This window comes from Hyaena hyaena, unplaced genomic scaffold (assembly GCF_003009895.1).
Source record: "Hyaena hyaena isolate Hyena2069 unplaced genomic scaffold, ASM300989v1 scaffold_238, whole genome shotgun sequence".
Classification (NCBI taxonomy): Eukaryota; Metazoa; Chordata; class Mammalia; order Carnivora; family Hyaenidae; genus Hyaena; species Hyaena hyaena.
Genome location: NW_024080870.1, coordinates 1,878,657 through 1,902,521, shown reverse-complemented (window position 1 = coordinate 1,902,521; position 23,865 = coordinate 1,878,657). Strand labels below are relative to the sequence as shown.

Sequence of the window (23,865 nt, the reverse complement as noted above, 5' to 3'; positions counted from 1 at the left end):
ACACATGCACCCCAATGTTTATAGCAGCACTATCAATAATAGCCCAAGTATGGCAAGAGCCCAAATGTCCACTGATGGATGAATGGATAAAGAAGATGTGGTATATATATGCAATGGAGTATTACTCAGCAATCAAAAAGAATGAAATCTTGCCATTTAAAACTACATGGATGGAATGAGAGGGTATTATGCTAAGTGAAATTAGAGCAATATATCACTTGACTCATATGAGTACTTTAAGATACAAAACAGATTAACACAAGGAAAGAGAAGTAAAATATAAAAACAGGGAGGGGGACAAAACGTAACAGACTCGTAAATACGGAGAACAAACAGAGGGTTACTGGAGGGACTGTGGGAGGGGGGATGGGCTAAATGGGTGAGGGGCTTAAGGAATCTGCTCCTGAAATCATTGTTGCACTATATGCTAACTAACTTGGATGTAAATTTTAAAAATAAATTTTAAAAAATATGAAGTGATGGAAAGATAGCTATTTAGAGAAAGGTAAAAGGAGAGTAATTAGCTAACACCCGAGATATCTCTGAACAGAGTGCAGGAAACTTCTGGCAGTGAGATGGAGAAAACCAGACAGCACTCCTTAAAGCTCACTTGGAAGGACCATCTTCTGTGCCAACTCAGACCAAGTGCTTTGTGAGACAGGTAACAGTAAGGAATGAAAACTATAATCTTTCCATATCAGTGAAATCAAAATAATTCAGATTAAATTTCGTCCTTACATGTCCTTATCAGAACTTACTTCTAGGGGTGCCTGGGGGGTTCAGTTGGTTGAATGTCCCACTTTCGTTGAGGTCATGGTCTCACCCCTCGTGAGTTTGATCCCCGCGTCGGGCTCTGTGCCGACAGCTCAGAGCCTGGAGCCTGCTTCAGATTCTGTGTCCGCCCCCTCTCTCTGCCCCTCCCCTGCTCTCTCTCTTTCTCTTTCAAAAATAAACAAACAGTAAAAACAGACAGACAAAACAACAAACTTATTCCTAAATTCAACTACTAATCATTGGGAATAAGACACAGCTGGAATCCCCAACCTTTTTCTTGAGCTAGATCTATGCTTACCATAATTCTGCTACCCCTTTCCTAAAAATAATAGAGTATGTATATATATATTTTTATGAGTGTTTCCTTTGGTTTTCCTGGAAGAAAAGACCAGGTAGAGAGGGAAAAACTGCTGACTGGCTTTCATGCTGGCTCTGCAGGAGTCTTTCAATAAGGTTTCCATTCATTTATTATGTGAATATTTATTCATACATATTCCATTACAGTTGACAGACCTTAATCTACCACATGACGACTTTTAGTTGAACAATTCCAGTGGTAGTAAAACAGCAAAATATGATCGTTAACGCTGGTCCTCATTACAGGACCTATTAAAATCAAAGCTCATTTGGGCGCCTGGGTGGCTTAGTGGGTTAAGTGTCCGACTTTTGCTTAGGTCATGATCTCGCGGTTCGTGGGTTCGGGCCCCGCATCGGGCTCTGTGCTGACTGCCAGCTCAGAGCCTGGAGCCTGTTTCAGTCTGTGACTCCCTCTCTCTCCGACCCTCCCCTGCTCACGCTCTCTCTCTCTCCTAGAAATAAATAAAACATTAAAAAAAAAAAATCAAAGCTCATTACACTTAAACTCAGAGTTGATCAGATGTAGGTAACTGTGGAACAATGAAATAAAATGGGGAACAAATGAAAGTGAAACGTGCACTTGACGATGCTGTACAGCAAAGGGTCAGATAATGCAACATATCTGTGTAAACCTGGAAATCAGCTCAAGAAAACCTGAATGCAACAGGACTTTATGAGGAGATTTCTGGGTTGTCAGAGACTATGACGTGGTGGTCAATTGTGATAAGGTACACAAACAGCTGTAGCTGCAGATCTGAGAACCCCAAGACCACTATAAGAGAGATTGAATTATTCAGCAAAGCTTAAGGTCATGCAGTGTGTGACTTTCAAATAAATTTAAATGTAATATGACTAAAAAGTCCATTCTCTTTCTTCTACAGCACTCTACCTACATACGATGCTATAGGGCTATTTTCAATTAATTAGGGATGTTCTGGTAATGTAAACAATTACCGTTTCCCTAATACTACCATGTGTTGACTCTGTTTTCATATACCACCTCTGCACAAAGTGACCATCACCTGTACTACAAATTATTGTGGAGATCAAGTAACTTTTACCATTTTTTTATTCATCAGAAGTTTCTGAAGCAAATATATAAGCCCCAATTTTTTACCTGTTCCAGAAACGCTGTTTGCTTTTCCAAAGCTACACAAATATTTTCATTGATTTGCTCTGAAGTTTTGATGCGCTTAACAGTTTCTTTGTTTTCCGGAAAAATCCTCTTCTTTTGATTATGGCCTCGGGGAGATGGAAAGATCAGAGGTAAAACTATTCCTTCTAAGAAAGGAGACAAGGGAATTCTCTAATCTAGTGACCAAAATGTGATCAAGGCAACATTTTTTAGCAAATGTAATTGTATAAAAACTTCCGACAAACAAATCCTTAAAGAAAAAAAATGATTATGTTTTAGAGTCTTAGGTAGGATTCTCGTCTCAGATACACCTTCCCTCCAACCTTATTTAATGCCTATTAAAATACCAACAAAAACTGAATTATAGCATTTAATCCTCTAGTTACTTAAGTGCTCTTCCAGTATTCTTATAAAGTTACTTAGGCAGCGTGACATATTTTTAATATGTGATCCTATTATTATTTATAAATAATTTTAAATCTATCTTGTTAAATGATCACTATGTAGCCTAGACAGGAACACAAATAAAATTTATCCTACAAAATCAGTTTTTCCTTAAATTTCATTAACCTACAAAACAACCTACTTCTAATGAAATTTACTTTTGCTTTTGATTTTTGTAAGTCTAGAACATCAGTGGTTAATTATGTGACGTTTTTTGGTCACTATATACACACACATATGTATATTCTTGTGTGTATATATCCTTATTATCTATCAGCTTATCTTGGCATATGATTTGCAAGTCAATTCTATGGAAAGAAATGAGTTCACCAATGATTTAAAATATCACTCTTGCAACTAGCCTCCTAAATTAACCTAATAAATAAATCTTCAAAATAAGAAGAGATGGAGGAGTACCTGGGTGGGTCAGTCGGTTGAGCGTCCGACTTCGGGTCAGGTCATGATCTCACAGTTTGTGGGTTCAAGCCCTGAGTTGGGCTCAGAGCTGTCAACTCAAGAGCCTGGAGCCTGCTTTGGATTCTGTGTGTGTGTGTGTGTGTGTGTGTGTGTGTGTGTGTCTGTCTGTCTGTCTCTGTCCCTTCCCTGCTCGTGCTCTGTCTCTCAAAAATAAACATTAAAACATTAAAAAAAAAAAAAAAAGAATAGATATAGTGAAATAAACCAAACAACTGCCTTAAACCACCTTTTGGTTTTTCTGTACTCCTTCTTTGCCAGTATTTATTTCCCTTTGGATATGGAGAATACTCTTTCCTCTCCTCACCCTAAATGGTTCAGAAACAAGATACTCTAAAACAATTATTATCATCATTTACTTTTCTCCTGACTATATGTACTCTATTCTTTCTGCATCTGAGGCTATAAAAAATCCTCCAAAAGGAAAAGGACTAATTTCTCCAAAAGAGGCATAAGTATACACTTACTGTTATTACTATCCATGTCAAGTGCTGACAGCCACGTTGAGTCTACATTTTCACTATCTGAAATGCTGGAGTGACAGGTTCTACAGGATTCGTCACTTTTCAAAATGTCAGCAGGACAGTTACTGGAGATGACTGAATTCACCAACGTAGGTATTTTATCAAAAGGAACAAAATGAGTTTCTGAACTTAAAATGTGACCTTGTCTTTCATCATGTGACTCAGAATTGGAGTTTGTTTCTGAATGGGAAAGGATCTTGTTGATTATCTCATCATCCAAGGTGCTGTTTCCTGTAGACTTTGGTATGTCAACCACACCACTCAAACTGGACGGACAACAAATGGAGTTCATAGTACAATCCTCTTCACGTTGTTCAAAATAGGACATTGTTACATCTGTCTGACATTCAAAATGACTTTTTGAAGTGTTTTGTGAATCTTTTGTCTCCTGTGTAAAGAGTTTCCCGGAAGATTCTATTGTTTTTGTTGGCTTTGGGGAAGGGCACACAACTTGTTCTTCAATGTATTCCGATCTTGTTTCTGAATCAACAGTTTCTAATGGTTTTGTAACATTCTGACACAATACTTTACTTTTCGGTGAGCATACTGAATTTTTGTTAGAGTCCAGCAAGGAAGCAGCATTTTCAGACCGTCCATATTTGCTACTTATGGCACCGGTATTTGAATTCTGATTACCACTTGACATATTACTATTCCCAGTTGCTGTTTTCAGTGCTTCGACATTCTTTGACCTACTCAAGATTTCTATTTGCTTCCGGCAACTTGCAGGCATTGTTTTTTTGGCTTTTAGTATCTTCCGCTTACTTCTATCTGGACTTGCCATCTTTCATACCCTAGAATTTAAAATACCATATTTAAGTACTTCTCTCTAATAGACAAAAGCTTATTTATTTGGAGTATTAAAATTATGTTCAGACTATCTCTGAAGATTTAGATAATTATATTTCTTGAAAATTACATCCATTTTCATCTGTCACTGTAAATGTACAAGTAATTTTAAACTTTTTCTATAACTCTAAACTATGTAAACTCAAACTTTCTATTGCCAGTAAGCCTCTACTTGATACTAAGCCTGATAATTTTATCTGGCCACTTTTTGTGGTATCACCTTATTGCCGTAACTATTAAAGTCTGGTTTCAACAATCCAGACAGGTCATACTTTACATAATCTAAAGACTGAATTGCATTTCTTCATAAAAACAAAACTCAATGTTTTGCAAAGAATTTTGCACTTTCCCCACATAGTAGCACCTTCTTAAAGCCTTCCTAATGTTCAAATTTCTAAAATAAATGGTACCGTGGGAGTAATTCCCAATAGTCAGGAGTATAACATAAATGCTAAAGATACACAACATGATGCCAGTTCAAACAAGAAAGCCAATTTCGGTTTCTTAACAATTATCTCTCATAATTTAAGAAAAATCTACATAGCAGAGAAAAAGATCTTTGTGTTTCTCTCTCAGTATCTACATCAAGTCTGATCTAAACTGCAAGTAGGTAAATGGTTTAAGGGAAAGAATTCCACCAAGTGACCAGGCAGTCAAAGGCATAATAAAAGCAAAAGAATATATATATATATATATATACATATATATATATACATACACACACCTGGGCATGATGGCCCAGTTACCTAGCAAACTATAGAGAACTTATTAAACTGAAAGAATCTAGGGGCACCTGGGTGGCTTAGTGGGTTAAGCGTCCGACTTTCACTTAGGTCATGATCTCGCGGTTCATGGGTTCGAGCCCCGCGTCGGGCTCTGTGCTGACTGCCAGCTCACAGCCTGGAGCCTATTTCAGAGTCTGTGTCTCCCTCTCTCTCTGGCCCTCCCCTGCTCATGCTGTCTCTCTCTCTCTCTCCTAGAAATAAAGAATAAATAAATAAATAAACTGAAAGAATCTGCGGCTTTATAAGGCACAAATAACACAGTCAAAACTCCCTAAATAATTTTTTCATTTGCAACCTTATTCTTAGTTGAAGCTTTTGTTTATCTTTTTTATTATGATCAGGAACAGTTCCAGGATTTGTGAGACCTGAAGGTTGAGGTGAATAGTTATTTAGTAACAAGAAAAAAAAATCAGAACAAATTGAAATAAAAAAAACTCATGTATAAATAAACACCACAAAATCCAGAAAAAATCACACACTCATTAATCAAGGGCCTGATACAATAGATCCTGTTTTGCCTATCTATTTGCCTCTTCATGAACATAATTTTTGCAGTATTTCCCATAGAGAGAATGAACAAACGAAGGCTTTCTTCTAGAATGGTTAATTTTTTTTTTAAATGTCTATTTTAGAGAGAGAACACAAGCAGGGGAGGAGCAGAGAGAGAGGGAGACACAGAATCTGAAGCAGGCTTCAGGTTCTGAACTGTCAGCACAGAGCCCGACGCGGGGCTGAACCCAACAGCTGTGAGATCATGACCTGAGCCAAAGCTGCAGCCCAACAGACTGAGCCACTCAGGCATCCCATTTTTAATTGATAATCACGATGCATAAAACAATCAGCTTCATATAAAGACATACTTCTTGTTGATACTGCTACAGCTATGTGCCCTATAAACACAAAAATTCTTATTTCAAAGGCAGAATTCCTATCAAAAATGAAAACAAAGTATGGTGAATTAAAACAAATTTTAATGTTTATTTTTGAGAGAGAGAGAGAGGAGGAGCATGTACGGAGGAGGGACAGAGAGAGGGAGACACAGAATCTGAAGCAGGCTCTAGGCTCTGAGTTGTCAACACAGAGCCCGATGTGGGGCTTGAACCTGCTGATCATGACCTGTGTTGAAGTTGGATGCTTAACCAACTGAGCCACCCAGGTGTCCCTATGGTGAATTTTTAATTAAATATGCTGTATTATTTTTCTAAAAAAGAGAGAAGTTCTTTTGACTGGAAATCCATGAGAACTATATCCTCTACTTACATTTTTAAGCATGTGGTAATTGGAAATTTTTTTCCTGACTGCCTTCTGGCTTCATAAATTTCAATTCATGGCTTCTTCACTCCTCACATATTTCAGGTGCCAGGCACTGCAGACCACATTCCCATCACAATCTGGCCAAGAGGCAATAATTACCTACACTCAAAAGTGACTATGAACCACAAATGTATCCTATTAAACACCCACACTAAGGTATCCCTAATCACAAACCGCCTGAAGCTATTCTACTGCCAGGTGACACAGAGGTAAGGAGACATCAAGATGAAGAGAGACAGTAGTCTTAAATGATTACAGCTGAAATATCTTATTTTTATAAACCTTAAAAAACTTCCAACTCTGTGAATACGTTGCTATGGCCCTTTCTCAGGGCCTTTAGAAAAGGCCCAACTAGTGAAAAGCCCTGAAAACTTTGGGGGAAATATGCCTCTACATGTGATGCATACAAAAGGCATGTAATATCCATTAATTATGAAGTACAACAACTTGAAAATACTGAATATCTTTTGGGGTGTCTGCTGGCTCAGTCAGAAGAGCGTGTGACTCTTGATCTCGGGTTTGTGTGAGTTCAAGCCCCACACTGGGTGCAGAGATTACTTAAAAAAACAAAATACTGAGTACTTTTGAACCACCCCCCATTCATTCAATCAAGTACTACCAGTAACTTGCATTTACCTAAGTTTTCCCATACCATGCCTCCTCCTGGTTACTCATTCTAAGATAATTCTTTACCTTAAATTTTGAGTTTATACTTCTATTACTTTTCATAAGTTTCACTATAAATGTCATGTGTAAACAGTAATTTTGCTTTTGAGCAAACTATAGTTTTCTAACACTTGTTCCTTCATGAATACCCAAGACTCATCCATGCAATTATATACAGCAATAATTTTTACATTTTAGTGGCATTATAACAAAACTTGTTTATTTACTTCTCTATGAAGATATGAATCACTTCCAGTTCTCTTTCTTAGTAATACTTGTTTCAAGGTGCATATCTGTAAAAATTTTTTGAGTGGATCTGTTGGGTAGCAGTTAAGATACGAACACATGTTCAACTTCCCAAGATAGCCAAATTATTTTCCAAAGCAGGTATACCAATCAATTGCTCTAAGGGCAATATATGAGAGTTTCTACCATCCACATCACCTCAAGCCTTTGGTATTTCCAGACTTAATTTTTACCAATCTATCTGTCTACAGATATGTATCTGTCTTTATTTGCAGTTCCCTAATTACTAGCATCTTCTTATGTTGATTGGCTATACAGCTTTCCTTATCTGCAAAATTCCTGGTTATAGCTTATTATTTTTTTGACTGGGCTTTCTCTAAAGCTTATTTATTTATTTTGAGAGAGACAGAGACAATGTGAGTGGTGGAGGGGCAGAGATGATCCCAAGCAGGCTCTGTGATGTGATGTCCCCACAGAGCCCAAAATGGGGCTCAAACTCATGTGACATAATTACCTGAGCAGAAATAGAGAGTGGGGATGCTTAACCAACTGTGCCACCCAGGCACCTTGGGTTGTCTTTTCTCATTTACATCTTAAGAGAACTTATTATATTACTAATAATAATCCTTTGTCAACCATTTGTTGAATGAGTTACAAACATCTTGGATCTTCCTAACTTTTATGTTGACAATTTTCTTTCTTTTATGGTCAAAGTTTAATCTCTGTTGAGAAATCGTTTCCTACCCCCAAGGCCGCACTGGTGGTACAGAAGCCTTCTTCGTATTAGGTTATCTCAGGACATGGACCTGTACCATGGGTGCGTTAACTATAAAAGTACATAATATAAATGCATACCTGAGTGAGTATACAATAGAGATACTTGCTCAGTATTATTTTTAAAGTTTTTGAACATGAGAAGATGGGTCATTAATTGTGCAACTTGCTAGTTGATAAAACTTATGGCACTAAAGAGACCTAAATCACCTGGAAAACCTCTGTATCAGTATGCTTAGGAAAAAATAATACTGCCAGTAAAAGGCTCAGTAATACTGCCAGTAAAATTTAAGTACTGGTAACTGCCTAAAAGGTAGACTATAGTTTACATGTTGTAAACAGTTTTAGTGAAATTTATTATAAAGTTTAAAAAACGGTCTAATTGGGGGAATCCCTGCCATCACCAGAGCTCGATTGTCTTCAACCTCGAATCCTTTGCTGTCAAATATACTGCACTGGACACACACCATTGGAGCCATGGTGCTGTCTGCAGCACAAGGTTGGAAAGAGAAGTCATCTGTATTATCGCTAGTTTTAAAGACCTTTCTTCTGTAATTTAAGTCTGTAATCCATCTAGAATTGATTTTACAATGTTCTGAAAGGACGGAATCTAATTCATGTTTCCCTCAGGCAACTAATTAATTGTTGGACAGTATCCTGTTAATTTTGAGCTTTAAATATAATGCCTCTTTTATTTATCTGACTTAACTCCTGCTGAACATACTGTTGTTCATCCCATCAATTTTAGATGTTACTTGTAAAACTTCAAGTATTTTAGTCTAATGGATCTTTTAGTAGAATTTAATCAAATTACATTTAATATAAATGCCATTAAAGCTTTAATTTATGTTGTTATGCCTTTCTGATTTTCACAGCTTTTTGCTGTTATGTTTTCCTTTCTGTTATTTGTGATCTCCATATTATGCTTCACTATGAAAATGTCTCTATTTTTTAAGTTCTACCATGTGTTCCGATTACATGGATTCTAGTATATTTAAGTTTTCCAAAAGCATTTCAGCCAATGTTTTAGAAACCACTGAAGTACAAAATAAAACAGTATTATTTGAACATACATTATTAAAAAAAATATTTAAGGGGTGCCTGGCTGGCTCAGCTGTAAGAGTATGTGACTTGATCTCTGAGTTGAAGTTCAAGCCCAACACTGGGTATAGGGAGTATTTAAGAAGTATTTGAATTTTACATCCAAGATTTTACCCTACTTTAATGTTATATATACTTTCAAGAATAATTTTGGATATTTACATTCTGCTTCAGAGCCAAAATTGGCTATTATGAATAAATCGGCTATAAACATGCATGTGTCAGTTTTTGCATGGACATGTTTTCATTTCTCTTGGGCATATGCCTTTATGGAATTGCTGAGATATACTGTAACTCCATATTTAACCTTCTGAGAAACGCTGTTTTGCAAAGCCTCTGGACAAATTTACATTTACACCAGGAAAGTATGACAGATTTCGTTTTAGTATCACTTCTTCAACACGCACTATGATCTCTTTTCTAATATACTCATCTTGGTGAGTGATGTGGTACATCATTTTCATTTTTATTTTCCTGATGGTTAATAATGCTTATTGACCACTTGTTTATCTTGTTTATTCAGATCATTTTTCCACTTTAAAATGGGGTTATTTCCTTTTTTTATTATTGATGTACAAGAGCTCTTTGTATATTCTAGATTTCAGTCCCTTTTCACTTATGACTTGAAAACTTCTCACATTCTGTAGGCATCTTTTCAATTTCTTGATGATATGTTTTGAAGACTTGAAGTTTATATTTTTGATATGTTCACTTTAGTTTTTTTAATTCATTGCTTGTGCTTTTGGTGTCACATCTAAGGAATCAATGCTTAATCCAAGGTCATGAATATTAACTCCTGTTTAAAATTTTTATAGCTTTAGTTCTTCAATCTATTTTAATTTTTATACAGTGTGAAGGGGATACATTTATTCTTTTGCATGTGGACATTTGTTCTAACACCATCTGAAAAGGCCATTCTTTCCCCTACTGAATTGTTTTGGTACTCTTGTCAAAAACCAATTAATTTAAATTTTTTTTTAATGTTTTATTTATTTCTAGGAGAGAGATAGAGACAGCATGAGCAGGGGAGGGTCAGAGAGAGAGGGAGTCACAGACTGAAACAGGCTCCAGGCTCTGAGCTGGCAGTCAGCACAGAGCCTGATGCGGGGCTCGAACCCACGAACCGCGAGATCATGACCCAAGCGAAAGTCGGACGCTTAACTGACTAAGCCACCCAGGCGCCCCAAAAACCAATTAATTTAAATGTTAAGGTTTATATAATGGTTCTCAATTTTATGCCACTGACCCATAGGTCTTTCTTTATGCCAGTACCAGAATCTCAACTACTATAAATTTCTGGTAAGTTTTAAATTTAGGATGAGTCCTCAACCATTTATTTTTGGGTGGGGGAGGTGTTGTTTGGGCTGAGTTCCTTAAATATGTATATTAATTTCAGAACCAGATTAACAATTTCTGCAAAGAAGCCTACTGGACTTTGATAGGGATTGTGTTGAACCTACAGATCAAGAGATCTATTCAGGGAATGCTGCTACCTCAATTCTACCAAATATTCTGATCCATAAACATGGAAGTCTTTCCATTTTTTAGATCTTTAATTTCTTTCAAAAGATTTTATAGCTTCTAGAGCTTTGCAGTTCTTTTCGATGCTACTGTAAATGAAAATTTTTCTTAATTTCATTTCTGGGTTATTCATTGCAAGTATATGGAAATACAACAGAATACTGTATATGGATCTTCCCTGCAACATTGTTGACCTTGTTTTTATCTCTAGTTTTTTAGAGGTTTCTTTAGGATTTTCCACAAATAAAATCCTGTCATATGTCAGTAGTTTTATTTCTTCCCTCCCTGTCGTGATGCCTTCTATTTCATTTTCTTGCCTATCCCGACTAGAAGCTCCAGTACAATGAAGAACAGAAGTGGCAAGAATAGATAGCCTCTGTAGATTTTTCACAGATGTCCTTTATCAGGATAAGGAATTTCCCAATTATCTCTACTTTGTTGAGTGTTTTTTCATAAAGGAGCATCGGATTGTCAGAAAATGTTTTAGCCTCTATTAACATAATCATATGGCTTTGTTCTCCATTTCACTCATACATTTTTATATTTTTGGATTTAAAACCAACCTTGCATTCCTGGGATAAATCCCACATGGTCATTCTTTCTCTGTGTTGCTGGATTGAGATTTTTAGTATTTTGTTGATGAATTTTTTATCTATTCATAAGAGTTCTGTAGTTTTCTTGTGATGTCTTTGATTTTGTTATCAGAGGAGTACTGGCTTCACAGAATTAGGGAAGTGTTCCTTACTGTTACATTTTTTAAAAAGAATTTGTAAAAAATCGGTATTTTTAAATGTCTTGTAGAACTCAACAGTATACCCATCTGTTACTGGACTCTTCTTTGCATTATAATTCAATCCTTTTAGTGGTTTTAGGTCTGTTTCAATTTTCTATTTCCTCTTGAGTCAATTTTGTTCATTTTTGTCTCTTTAAGAATTTATCTATTTCAACTATTTGACGAGTTTTTCTAGAGTATTCTCTTATAATTTTTTTTTTAACTTCTGGAAGGTCAGTATTAAGGCTGCCTCCTTCATTTCTGATTTCAGTTATGTAAGTCTCTTTCATAGTCAGTTTAGGTAAAAGTTTGTCAATCTTTTTGATGTTTTTGAAAAACAACTTTTGGCTTCCTTGATTTTCTCTAGTTTTTATTAATTTCATTAATTTCTACCTTACTCTTTATTATTTCCTTCATTCTGCTGACTTAGGTTTAGTTTGCTCTTCTTTTTGTATTAAGGCTAAAAGTTAGGTTATTGATTTGAGATCTTTTTCAACACTGGCACCCATCACTACAAATTTTCTTCTAATAATTGCTTTAATTTCATTCCAAAGTTTTGGCATGTTAGATTGTTTTAATTTATTTCAAAGTATTTTCTAATTTCCTTTGAGTTCATCTTTCACCCATTGGATATTTAGCAGTTGTTGTTTAATTTCCACGTAGTTGTGAATTTCTCAAGTTTCTTCTTGGCATTGAATTCTAATTTCGTTCCACTGTGATCAGAGAATCTACCTCATTGACTTCAATCCTTTTAAATTTGCTGACATTTGTTTTATGGCATAGTATGTTTATACTAGAGAGTACTCTACGTACATGAGAATAATGTATTCTGCTGTTATCTTGTTGAGTGTTCACAAGATGTCTCTTAGGTATAGTTGGTTCATATGTTATTCAAATCTTAATGGTCTCCTACCCAGTTTTCTAATTTTTTTTAATGTTTTTTATTTATTTCTAGGAGACAGAGAGAGAGAGAGAGACAGCGTGGGCAGGGGAGGGTCTCAGAGAGAGGGAGTCACAGACTGAAACAGTCTCCAGGCTCTGAGCTGGCAGTCAGCACAGAGCCCCACGCGGGGCTCGAACCCACGAACTGCGAGATCATGACCTAAGTGAAAGTCGGACGCTCAACCGACTAAGCCACCCAGGCGCCCCTCCTACCCACTTTTCTATACATCATATAAGTGCTGTAGTGATCTCCAACCATTATTTTTGAATCGTGTATTTCTCCCTTCAATTCTTGTCGATATTTGCTTCATATATTTTGGTACTGTTATTAGGTACACGTATAGAATTGTTATAAATTCTGGAGAGAACAGCCCATTTATTATAAAATATCTCTCGGGGCGCCTGGGTGGCTTAGTTGGCTAAGTGTCCAACTTTGTCTCAGGTCATGATCTCACGGTCTTGGGATTTGAGCTTACAGCTGGCTCAGAGCCTGGAGCCTGCTTCTGATTCTGTGTCTCCCTCTCTCTCTGCCTGCTCACATTGTCTCCTTCTCTCTCTCAGAAATAAATAAAACATTTTTAAAAATTTATACTCTCTACTAGTAGTATATTTTGTTCTAAAACCTATTTTGTCTGAAATCAGTATAACCACTCTCTTAAATTTTTTGCACGAAAAATCTTTTTCTATCCTTTGATTTTCAACAGATTTGTAGCTTTCAATCTAAAGTGTCCCCTTTAGACAGCATATAGTTGGATGCAACTTTCCCTCCAATCTGATAATCCCTATTTGTGTTTGTTTAATCCATTCATATCTGACATTAATACTGATAATTCGATTTATGTCTACATTTTATTTTTTGCTTTGAATATCTCACATCTTTTGCTTCTCTATTCCTTCAATGTCATAGGTATTAGCTTAAAATGCATTGTAAATGGTATTTTAAAATTTCATTTTTCTGCCTGTTACATAGAAATATAATCAATGCCTTAATTGATCACATCTCCAATTCATTAAGATTCACTTGTTTGAATTCTCTATGTAAATAATGTCATGAATTTTTCTTGCTGATCCTTGTCTTTTTCTTCTGATCTTATGCATTTAATAAGCCTCCAGCGTAATATAAATAGATATGCTGTTAGTTTCTCTCATTATCAAACTTGGACAAGTTGTGGCATATCAATATATCACCACTAAATATGATATTTGTAATAATTTTTAGAGATAAACTATATTGGATTAATTACCCTTCCATTCCTAGTTAAGATTGTACCAAGGATGGGTTTTCCATTTAATCAAATGCCTTTATCTATATAGATGATCATATAATCTCATTTTTTCAATTAATTTGCATTACATTGTTTGTTTAGGAATCTTGTATCAATGTTATGAGAGAGAATAGTCTATAATTTATTGGGTTTTGATAAGATTATAGTGGCCTCATAAAATTTGAACATCTTTTCTATTTTCTGAAGAGTGTTTGCAAACGGTATTACTTCTTCCTTAAATGTTAGAAATAATTCACCATAATGCCACCTAGGCTTGGAGTTAGCTTAGTAATAAAGGTTTTCAATTATAAGACACAGAAGCATTCATATTTTCTTTTTTTACTTTTAGTTCTTCCCCTTTCAACAGAATTTCAAATTTGTAAAGTTCTTCATAATATTCTCTAATTATATTTGTAACATCTATAAGATTTGTAGTTTTTTCTTTCCTTTTTAAGACTGGGGGGGAACAGCTCAGACCAGGTTCAGACTCTGTCTTATCATGCATACCAGCTTCTTAGCTCATCTGGGCAGATGTCAGGGCAGTGAGTGAAGTCAAAGTACATGGGCACCCACAGGACCTAGAAATTGGTTTTAGAGCAAGCCTGGCTCAGTGGTCCAGCAGGCTGAAGTCACTCTGGTCCTTGACTGTCTAACACGTGCTTCTATCTGCTGTTGTGGCTGCCACTGCTCCTTCCTTGTCCTTGTAGCCAGTCAGGTTGTCACTGAGGCTGGTGTAGCGTTTCCATTCTTGATATTAGAAATGTGGATTTTTTTTTCATCATTCTTACTGGAAACTTATCCATTTAATACTTTCGAAGCACTGACTTTTGGCTTTCTTGGCTTTCTATTGCAAGTAGTGCTTACTTCCTGTTGCCATAATTCCATTTTCTTCAGGCTTGATTTGTTGCTCTTTTTCTGGCCTGAGAAGAAAACTCAGATCTTTAATTTTCAGCTGCTTTCCTCTCTTCACTTTTTGCATCTGAAGCTATAAAACCTTCCTCTAGTTCTGCTTTAGTTGAGTCCCATACATTTCAATAAACTGATCTTAGTTTTATCATTTGGTTCAAAATACTTCCAATCACTGTTATCATTCCTTCTATGATCTGTGGGTGATTTAGAAACAGTGATTAATTTCCATTTAATTGCGGATTTCCTATTTATGTTTTTGTTGAAATTTCACTTAATTGCACCATAGAGAATATCTTCCAAAGTGAGTTATCTTCCAAATGATGTTTGTCGAGGCTAGGTTAATGGTCATTTTTTGAAAAGTTCCATGTATACTTGAGCAGACACTGTATTCTAACACTGTTGAGTGCAATGTTGTTATATGTAAATGCCAAGTAGTTCGGATGTTTTCAGTTGCACTGTTCACAATCTTCCAGCTATTAAAAACAGTGATTGTGGATTTGTCCACTTCTTTTGACTTAATCAGTTTTCTTATATAGTTTGAAGCTGCGAGTACATAGAGTTGAGTTTATTTTCCCTATGCCTGCTGATGGATTGGTTTTCTTCATTATAAAATCTCTTGCAAAGCTTCTTGCTCCAACAGTATCTTAATACATTACAAACACTAAATAAACACCAACTGTATTTTTTAAAAATCCACTGAACCAAACTTTTACCTGCCCTTTACTAAAAAGTAAAACTTAAAAACCAACCAACCTGAACTAGGCTACATAACCTCTTCAAGGAAATATAGTTCAGAGCCAGCATTTAATCCCATGACCTTAAAGATTCAAAGAAACCTTGTATCACAAGTACAAATCAGATAAGAAATTTTGAAGAGAGAGTTATCTTACGGGCTATACAAATGGTCAACATATTGACAAAACTTGGCCAACTTGTGCCAGGTGACAATCTCATAATGAGCATGACCTAATTACTACTCTAAGTATGGTCCATGGACCAGCTGCACCACCCACCTTCTAAGTGCTAGCAGAATTCTGCTTTTATTTAAAAAAAAAATTATCAATGTAAAACCTTAATATCAGTTATACAGTGCTCATAATGAAACGTAGTTGCCTGTCAGCACTCCTTAATGCTCAGTGGCAATCAATTTTAATATAACAACCTTATTATATTTAAGTATTTTTATTTTTTTTTCATTTTTAAAAAAAATTTTTTTTTATGTTTTATTTATTTCTAGGAGAGAGAGAGAGAGACAGCATGAGCAGGGGAGGGTCAGAGAGAGAGGGAGTCAGAGACTGAAACAGGCTCCAGGCTCCGAGCTGGCAGTCAGCACAGAGCCCGACGCGGGGCTCGAACCCACGAACCGTGAGATCATGACCTAAGTGAAAGTCAGACGCTTAACCAACTAAGCCACCCAGGCGCCCCAATATTTAAGTATTTTTAAATATGTTCACACTATTTCCGGAATTACAAATTCTAGCAATTATCAAGTTCCTATATATTTACAAATGAGATTTAGCTCTTTCCTACACCCTACACATTTTTTAAAATCCCATTTGTAGCTAAATCAATATATTTGTTAGAGGCAAATATTTTCTACATAACCAGGTAGATCATCACTGTCAGCATGGAGCCTGATGTGGGGTTGGAACTCATGAGCCATGAGATCATGATCTGAGCCAAAACCAAGAGTTGAATGCTTAACCTACTGAGGCACCCCCAAAGTCATATTTAAAGATCACCTCTTCAAAAAAGCCTTCCCCTGGGGCACTTGGGTAGCTCAGTCTGTTAACATAGGGCTCTTGGTTTAGCTCAGGCTATGATCACATGGTTCAGGAGTTTGAGCCCTATGTTAGGCTGTGAGCTGAGAGTACAGAGCCTATTTGGGATTCTCGGTCTCCCTCTCTCTCTGCCCCTCCCCCACTTGGGCTTGCTCTGTCAGGAAAAAAAATTCAAACAAAAAGGCCTTCCCTCAAGATTACGACTTTCTTACCTGAAGAGGCCATTACATATATTTTGTTATAAGCTTTGAGGGCAGAGATGCGTCTTATTTTTATATCCTCAGCAAGGCAGCTTTCATACAGCTTTACAAAATGCTGCTTAAATGTGTACTTCACTTATAAAAAATTAACCTAGAGGGGTGCTTGAAGTGTCCGATTTTGGCTCAGGTCATGATCTCATAGTTCTTGAGTTCGTGCCCTGCATTGGGCTATGTGCTGACAGTTCAGAGCCTGGAGCCTGCTTCAGATTCTGTGTCTCCCTTTCTCTTTGCCCTTCCTCCACTCACACTCCATGTGTGTGTGTCTCTCTCTAATAGAAAGCCAACCAGGGTTAGTCTCTCCCTAATTAAAGTACCAAAATGGGCCTCAGCAATTTTTGCCATAGGGAGTTTGTAAGCTATTTCTTACCAGCAGCACTGTATACAGTATAGTCTCCGAAGTGTATTAATGGTACTACATTTAGTAGTTACCTACAGTGCATCTACACAATTAATGGTTGGGTGGCTCAGTCCTTTAAGCATGGACTTCAGATCAGGTCATGATCTCATGGTTTGTGGGTTTGAGCCCCGCATCAGGCTTTCTCTCTCTGCCCTTCCCCCATTCACAGTCTATCTCTCTCCTAAAAATAAACATTAAAAAAAGATTTTTAAAAATGGTTAAATTTAGTAAGATCAGTCTATGAACATCCCTTGTATCCCAAGAAACTTAATCAGGAGTTCAAAAATTCAAACTAATCTGGTTATCTCCCCTACCCAGAGAGTCTTAGTTATTTCTCTCCAAATATTGCCTGACTACAATCTTTTCTGTCATTCAGACTGGTAAAGCTCAAGAGCGAGAAGTCACCGGAGTCTACAGTAATGTATTTTAAAGGTATGAGTCAAGGTTTAATTAAAACTCAGAGAACAGAATATTTAAATGATGTAAGGCGACAGAATAAAACAGAAAACAGAATATAGTTCTTTTTTATACTTAATCTCAATGAGAACACTGTACACTTAAAGTTATAAAGTTTATTTTTATTTGTAACTATCCAATATATTACTTAAAATCTGATTACATGAAATGAAATACATCTGTACACACCCGCTATGAGCAAATTCCATGATATACAGAAAAGATGCGGGGTCACGTATTTCCACACCAGAATTCAAGATATTAAGTAGCAAGGAAATACAGTGGACTGAAAGCAGAGATGATGTACAAAAGTCAATAAGGTAAACAGAGCAGAAAATTAAGATGCACCTAGACACACCGGTTCTTAAGAGCCACAAATCATTTCCAGGTTAAACACTGTTCCTGCATTTCTGTTGACGCAGAAGTCAGTCTTGGCATGTGGTCTATACAAATCTGCAGATAAAACTGAGAGTTTAGATTCATTTGATTAGGGTCACACTCAGCATCTCTAAAAACCCTACTTTAGGACAGACGACCAACGCATAATTCCAAGCTGAATTCAGTGTCGTTCTTGATTCAGAGGCTTCATTCTACATTTTTAAAAGCTCTCCGTGACATAAATTATCTTTACCTTGACTGTTCTTCACCGTTTGTTTCGCAAATAACTACGTCGCTGGTCCCTTTGCTGGCTACAAATAAATACACAAGCGTGTCACAAAAACTGTTACTAAATCCTGCACTGGAGTTAACAGTCTGCGTACATGGACAGGACGCAAATTCTTCCGTTTTCCTTCTAAGGGGTTGGAATTATTCGGTAGGCTTCTCTTTCTAGATCTTGGCCACACGTTGGTCTTCAGGGCCGTGCACACGAGCCTGTCCCAGAGCCAGTAACGGTTGCCGACCCCTAACGTCAGAAGCGTTGTCTTCAACACGGCCACACCGAAACACGGCCACACCGAAACGCGGGAGAGGTCAAGTTTTCCAACTACCGCCAGGCTGGGGTCCGAGAGGCCAAGCAAACTAAGGGCTTCCGCTCTCTAGCGCGCACATCCTTAGACTTGGCCAAAATGCGGGGAGGCCGCAGATCAGGTTTCGGCCGGAAGAAGAAAACGGTCTTTGATACGTAAACGTAGACATACCCGTTTGTAAGCGCGCCTAACAGGCGGAGCGCGTGCGTGGGCGTGAGAGCCACCTCCGCGAGGACTCGGCGGCAGCGTCCCGGGCAGGTGTCCGGCACGCGTCTGCGCCCCGGGGTCGCAGGTGGCCCCTCCGTCCCCAGGCCCACTTCCCAACGCCACGTCTCGACGGCAGTCCCCCCGCCGCCCCGATGCTCCGGCGCCGGGCACCGCCTGCCCCCGCGGCCCCTAAAGTAGTCCCGCCAGGCCTCGACCCCGTACTTACTCGGAAGGATAAAACTCTGCGGCGGGGGCGGCGTACCTCCGCAGCCGCCACTCCCACCCACGCGGGCCGCCCGAGGCCCCGAGCGCACGCCGCTGCCGCCTCCCGCCAGGGGAGCGGCCGTGGCCCCGTGCGGGCGTCCTCCCGGCGCCGTCGCAGCCCCGGCCGCTCTGCGGGCGCCTCTCGCTCGGCCCCGCCGCCGCCGCTACGGCTACCGCCCCGCTCGCGCGGCGTCCCCGGGCTTCTGCGCCGGCCCTCAGAGAGGCGCGGCGCCGCGTAACCGCCAACCCGGCCAACCGCCGCTCGCGCGGGGCTCTCACCCAACCGCAACGTACCTACGGCGGCGCCCCGCCAGCCGCTTTCCTCAACAGAAGACCGACGAACAGTAACCGCCGCGCCCAATAACTCTTCCCGCGCCGACCCTCGGAGGTAAGTCGCGCGCGCCCGCCCCCGTCGGGCTCCGGGCCAATGGCAGCGCGAGCCTGCGGCGGCCCGGCCAATCGGGGGCGTCCGGGGGCGGTGGGCGGAGCGAGGGGGCGGTGACCGAGAAGTGGAAGTCTGCTGCGGGGTGCCTCAGGCTCGCCGCGGGAACGCCGGTTCCTGTCACGCAGTCGTCCTTGGCAGCCGAGTGGCGGAGTCGGTCGGTGGTTCTGAGTGACTCGCGCGACACCGTAGTTTTCTGAGACCTGTGACTCGTGAAACTTTATAAAAACCTATTGTAATCTTCAGAATATTGCCTTTAAAATTCATTTATCTGGATTAAGGAGTTTTTGGACGACTCCTTAAATTTTGCGACCCAGGAGAGTGGGCTTGGCCCACTTGTGTTCTCTTGAGTTTCTTAAATTGTCCGGGGCCCTGCCACCCTAGAGTGCGTCCGATTTCACGAGGCAGATGATGGCCCTATTTGTGACTGCTGTGTGTTCAGTCAGTTCTGAGTGCCCTCTCTGTGCTCGGTCAAGGGAGCATAACCATCAGTTTTTCGATAAAGCCTCATCGCCGAGGGGACAACTTCTTGCCTTGTAGTAACTACTAGCTAAGAGGAAAATGAAGCAAGAACGTAAGCTCCAGAAGCCTGGGTCATGAACGGAATGATGTACTCTGACACAGTTGGTTCCCCAAACCTAGAGGGATTTGCACAAGCCGGGGGGCAAAGGGGGGGAGTTGTCTATTCTATTAAAAAAATAGTATTGACCTTTTTGTTGGTCTCAGACGGTTCAATGGAATTTTCCAGAAACTTCTAGAAAAGTGTCTTGTGAATTGCAACACAATGAATGCAGAAGCAGGAGAATCCAAATGTCTTAAGTCAGACACTTAAGGAAATTGGCAAAAATGTAAAAAACACCAATCTTTGCACACGTTTTTATGTTTTGTTTTGGAAAATATTTTTTTATTTTTGAGAGACAGAGAATTGGGGGTGCAGGCAGTGGCAGAGAGAGGGAGACAGAGAGGACCTACACTGACAGCAAGTGAGCCTGTCATGGGGCTTGAACTCACAAACTGAGATAATTGAAGTGTCTAACTAGGGTTGCTGGGAAAAAGAGAGCGTGTGGGAGGCTCGTGAATTGGAGCCAGATAAGGAATATGGATTTAATTCAGTCAACAGTAAGTAGCCTTTAGAAATATGTCCATTTAGGGAAATAGTATATTCTGCGCCACAGCAAGAACTATGGTCCCACTCTATGCTGTCTGTAAACGACTCAGCTTAGATCTAAAAGACACAAGCAGGTTTAAAATAGATAAGAATAGATATCCCATGCAAAGAGTCACCAAAAGAGAAGTGAGGTGACAGTAATAATAGCAGACAAAGTAGATTTATAGTCCAAAACCATTGCAAGAGACAAAGAAGGACGTTATATATTGATAGGACACTCCATCAAGAAATACAATAGTCATAAACATATTCACATCTCACAACAGAGCTAAGAAATACATGAAGCAAAAATGGCCAGTAGTACTAAGGGAGAAGTAGACAATTCTACAACAATCAACAGTGAATAGAACAACAGAAAGAAGACGCGTAAGGAAATAGAGCGCTTGAACAACAGTAGAAACCAACCAGACCTAACAGACCAATGAAGGATACTAAAACAGCAAAATAAACATTCTCAGGTGCACATGGAACAGTTCTCCAGGACAGATCAGATGTTAGGCCACTATACAAAACTCACAAACATTTCAAAAGATTGGAATCACACAAGTTATCTCCTCTAAACACGATAAAATAAAACTAGAAATCAGAAACAAGGAAAACCAGAAAACGCACATGTGGAACATAACCAACATGTCCTTAAACAACCAGTAGGCTGAAGAAGAAATCGCAACAGAAATCAGAAAATACTTTGAGTAAAAATGAAAACACTATATACCAAAATATATATTTAGGATGCACTCAGCCTGCCAATTCTGAAATTATTCCATTATTGTCAAAGGTCTTGTTTTTGGAATTAAAAACCCATGGGTATCACAGTTGGGGGTAGTCATGTGATTAAAAGAAGCCCACAGATAGTGTTACAGAATGTAAGGTGTCTTTGATTGGACAAAGTTTATGGAAATATTGACAGGGTGATAACTATACCAACAGGCAAAGATAACCAAGTGTGGGTTCCCTGGGCTTCCTCAGTGGTGAAATGGCTATTGATGTTAAGGTCCAACAGAATGGGGACACTTTAAGGCTTCTCTTTTCCCCTCTCCTATGGCTCTCCCTAGAAGGAAGACATACATTATATATCTGCCTATTTACTGTTTGCTTCTCCTAAGTCTTTGATCTTCAGTGTGTTGATGCAGCACAACTCAAAACATTTATGTTATTTTGGGGTGCCTGAGTGGCTTAGTCGGTTGAGCGTCCGACTTTTGCTTAGGTCATGATCTCGCGGTTTGTGGGTTCGAGCCCTGCGTCGGGCTCTGTGCTGACTGCCAGCTTGGAGCCTGGAGCCTGTTTCAGAGTCTGTGCCTCCCTCTCTCTCTGACCCTCCCCTGCTCACGCTCTCTCTCTCTCTCTCTCTCCTAGAAATAAATAAAACATTTAAAAAAAAAACCATTTATGTTATTTTATGCTTGTTAGCTGGTAACTAGCACAAACCAAGTCAGCACATTCCTGACCACTTACGAAGGGATCAAAGGTTAATCTCCAAGGTTCCTAAACCAGGAATAGGCTTTAGACCTGAAGTCCTTTTCTGCTTAGATTATTGCAAGTGTTGTACTACAATGAGATTTTGCTTTAATATTTGTTTTTATTGTATGAAGTTCAAGTTTGATTCATTCACTTTTTTTTTTTTTTACTTTTTTAAAAAATTATTTCTGAGAGAGAGAGAGAGACAGTGTGAGCAGGGGAGGGTCACAGAGAGAGGGAGACACAGAATCCGAAGCAGGCTCCGGGCTCCGAACTGTCAGCACAGAGCCCACCACGGACTCAAACCCATGAACTGCGAGATCATGACCTGAGCCGAAGTCAGACGCTTAACTGACTGAGCCACCCAGGCTCCCCCCTCCCTTTTTTTTTGCTTTTAAAATCAACTTTATGGGGGTGCCTGGGTGGCTCAGTCGGTTAAGTGCTGCACCAAGAGACACAAAGACCACCTGAGACCACTGAAACCGAATTAAGGGAGTCTTTACTACCAGCCAGAACTGCACAGAGTTAACACAGAACTCTGGGGGCACCTGGGTGGCTCAGTCGGTTGTGTCTGGCTTTGGCTCAGATCATGATCTCGAGGTTCCTGGGTTCGAGCCCCGCTTCAGACTCTGTGCTGACAGCCAGCTTAGAGCCTGGAGCCTGTTTCCGATTCTGTGTCTCCCTCTGTCTCTGACCCTCCCCTGCTCATGTGCTCTCTCTCTCTCTCTCTCTCTCTCTTTCTCTCTCTCAGAAATAAATAAAATATTTATTTTTTTTTTAATTTTTTTTATTTGTTTCTAGGAGGGAGAGAGAGACAGCATGAGCAGGGGAGGGTCAGAGAGAGAGAGAGTCACAGACTCTGAAACAGGCTCCAGGCTCTGAGCTGGCAGTCAGCACAGAGCCCGACGCGGGGCTCGAACCCACGAACCGCAAGATCATGACCTAAGCGAAAGTCGGACGCTTAACCGACTACGCCACCCAGGTGCCCCATAAATAAAATATTTAAAAAAAAATTTTTTTAAAACCCATAGAACTCTAAAAGTGCGCCCCAAGGACCAAGAGCTTAGGGCTTTTTATAATGAGCAAGCAGGCTAGTGGGAAGTACAGAAGCAGAATTGAGCGGTTATTGTAAAAGGCTACAAAGCAATAAGGAGAGCAGTGCTTATCCTGGTATGTAGGAAAACATTTGTCATGTTGAAGGCAAGGTTCAGGGTTGTAGGGGAGTTTCGAGGGAATAGTCATTATCTCAGGGACAAAGTATGCAAACTGTCATAAACAACCATTAGCAGGAACATTAACCCTCATCCTTTTACTTGTTTTTTTTTTAGCTTGCACCTGGGGATAGTCATGTAGCCCTCCGAGTGCAGGCCCGGAAGGTAAACTCTGGGTCAAGATGGAAGGACTGAGGCTAACTTCATGTGCAACATAAGTGTCTGACTTCGGCTTAGGTCAGGATCTCATGGTTTGTGAGTTCGAGTCACACATTGGACTCTCTGCTGTCAACACAGAGCCTGCTTTAGATTCTCTGTCGCCCTGTCTCTGCCCCTCCCCCCTTGTGCATGTGCGCATGTGCACAAACACGCACTCTCTCTCTCAAAAATAATTGAACTAT

General features: G+C 39.4%; 1 protein-coding gene across 3 annotated transcripts in view; it reads right to left on the bottom strand.

The window, feature by feature from the left end:
- Window positions 1-19,545, bottom strand: part of ATF7IP2 (activating transcription factor 7 interacting protein 2) — a 58,068-nt gene extending 38,523 nt beyond the window's left edge. The window contains exons 1-3 of one of the 3 annotated variants that reach the window (XM_039244359.1): window positions 19,480-19,545; window positions 3,652-4,502; window positions 2,249-2,373 (exon numbers count right to left, since the gene is read on the bottom strand). In XM_039244359.1, coding sequence (XP_039100290.1) covers window positions 2,249-2,373; window positions 3,652-4,492 — 966 coding nt within the window. In that variant the 5' untranslated portion in view covers window positions 4,493-4,502; window positions 19,480-19,545. Of the gene's footprint in view, window positions 1-2,248; window positions 2,374-3,651; window positions 4,503-6,602; window positions 6,656-19,147; window positions 19,206-19,479 lie in introns of those variants that run through there. The other 2 variants (XM_039244358.1, XM_039244360.1) reach the window with 2 other exon arrangements.
- Between the last annotated feature and the right edge of the window lie 4,320 nt (window positions 19,546-23,865).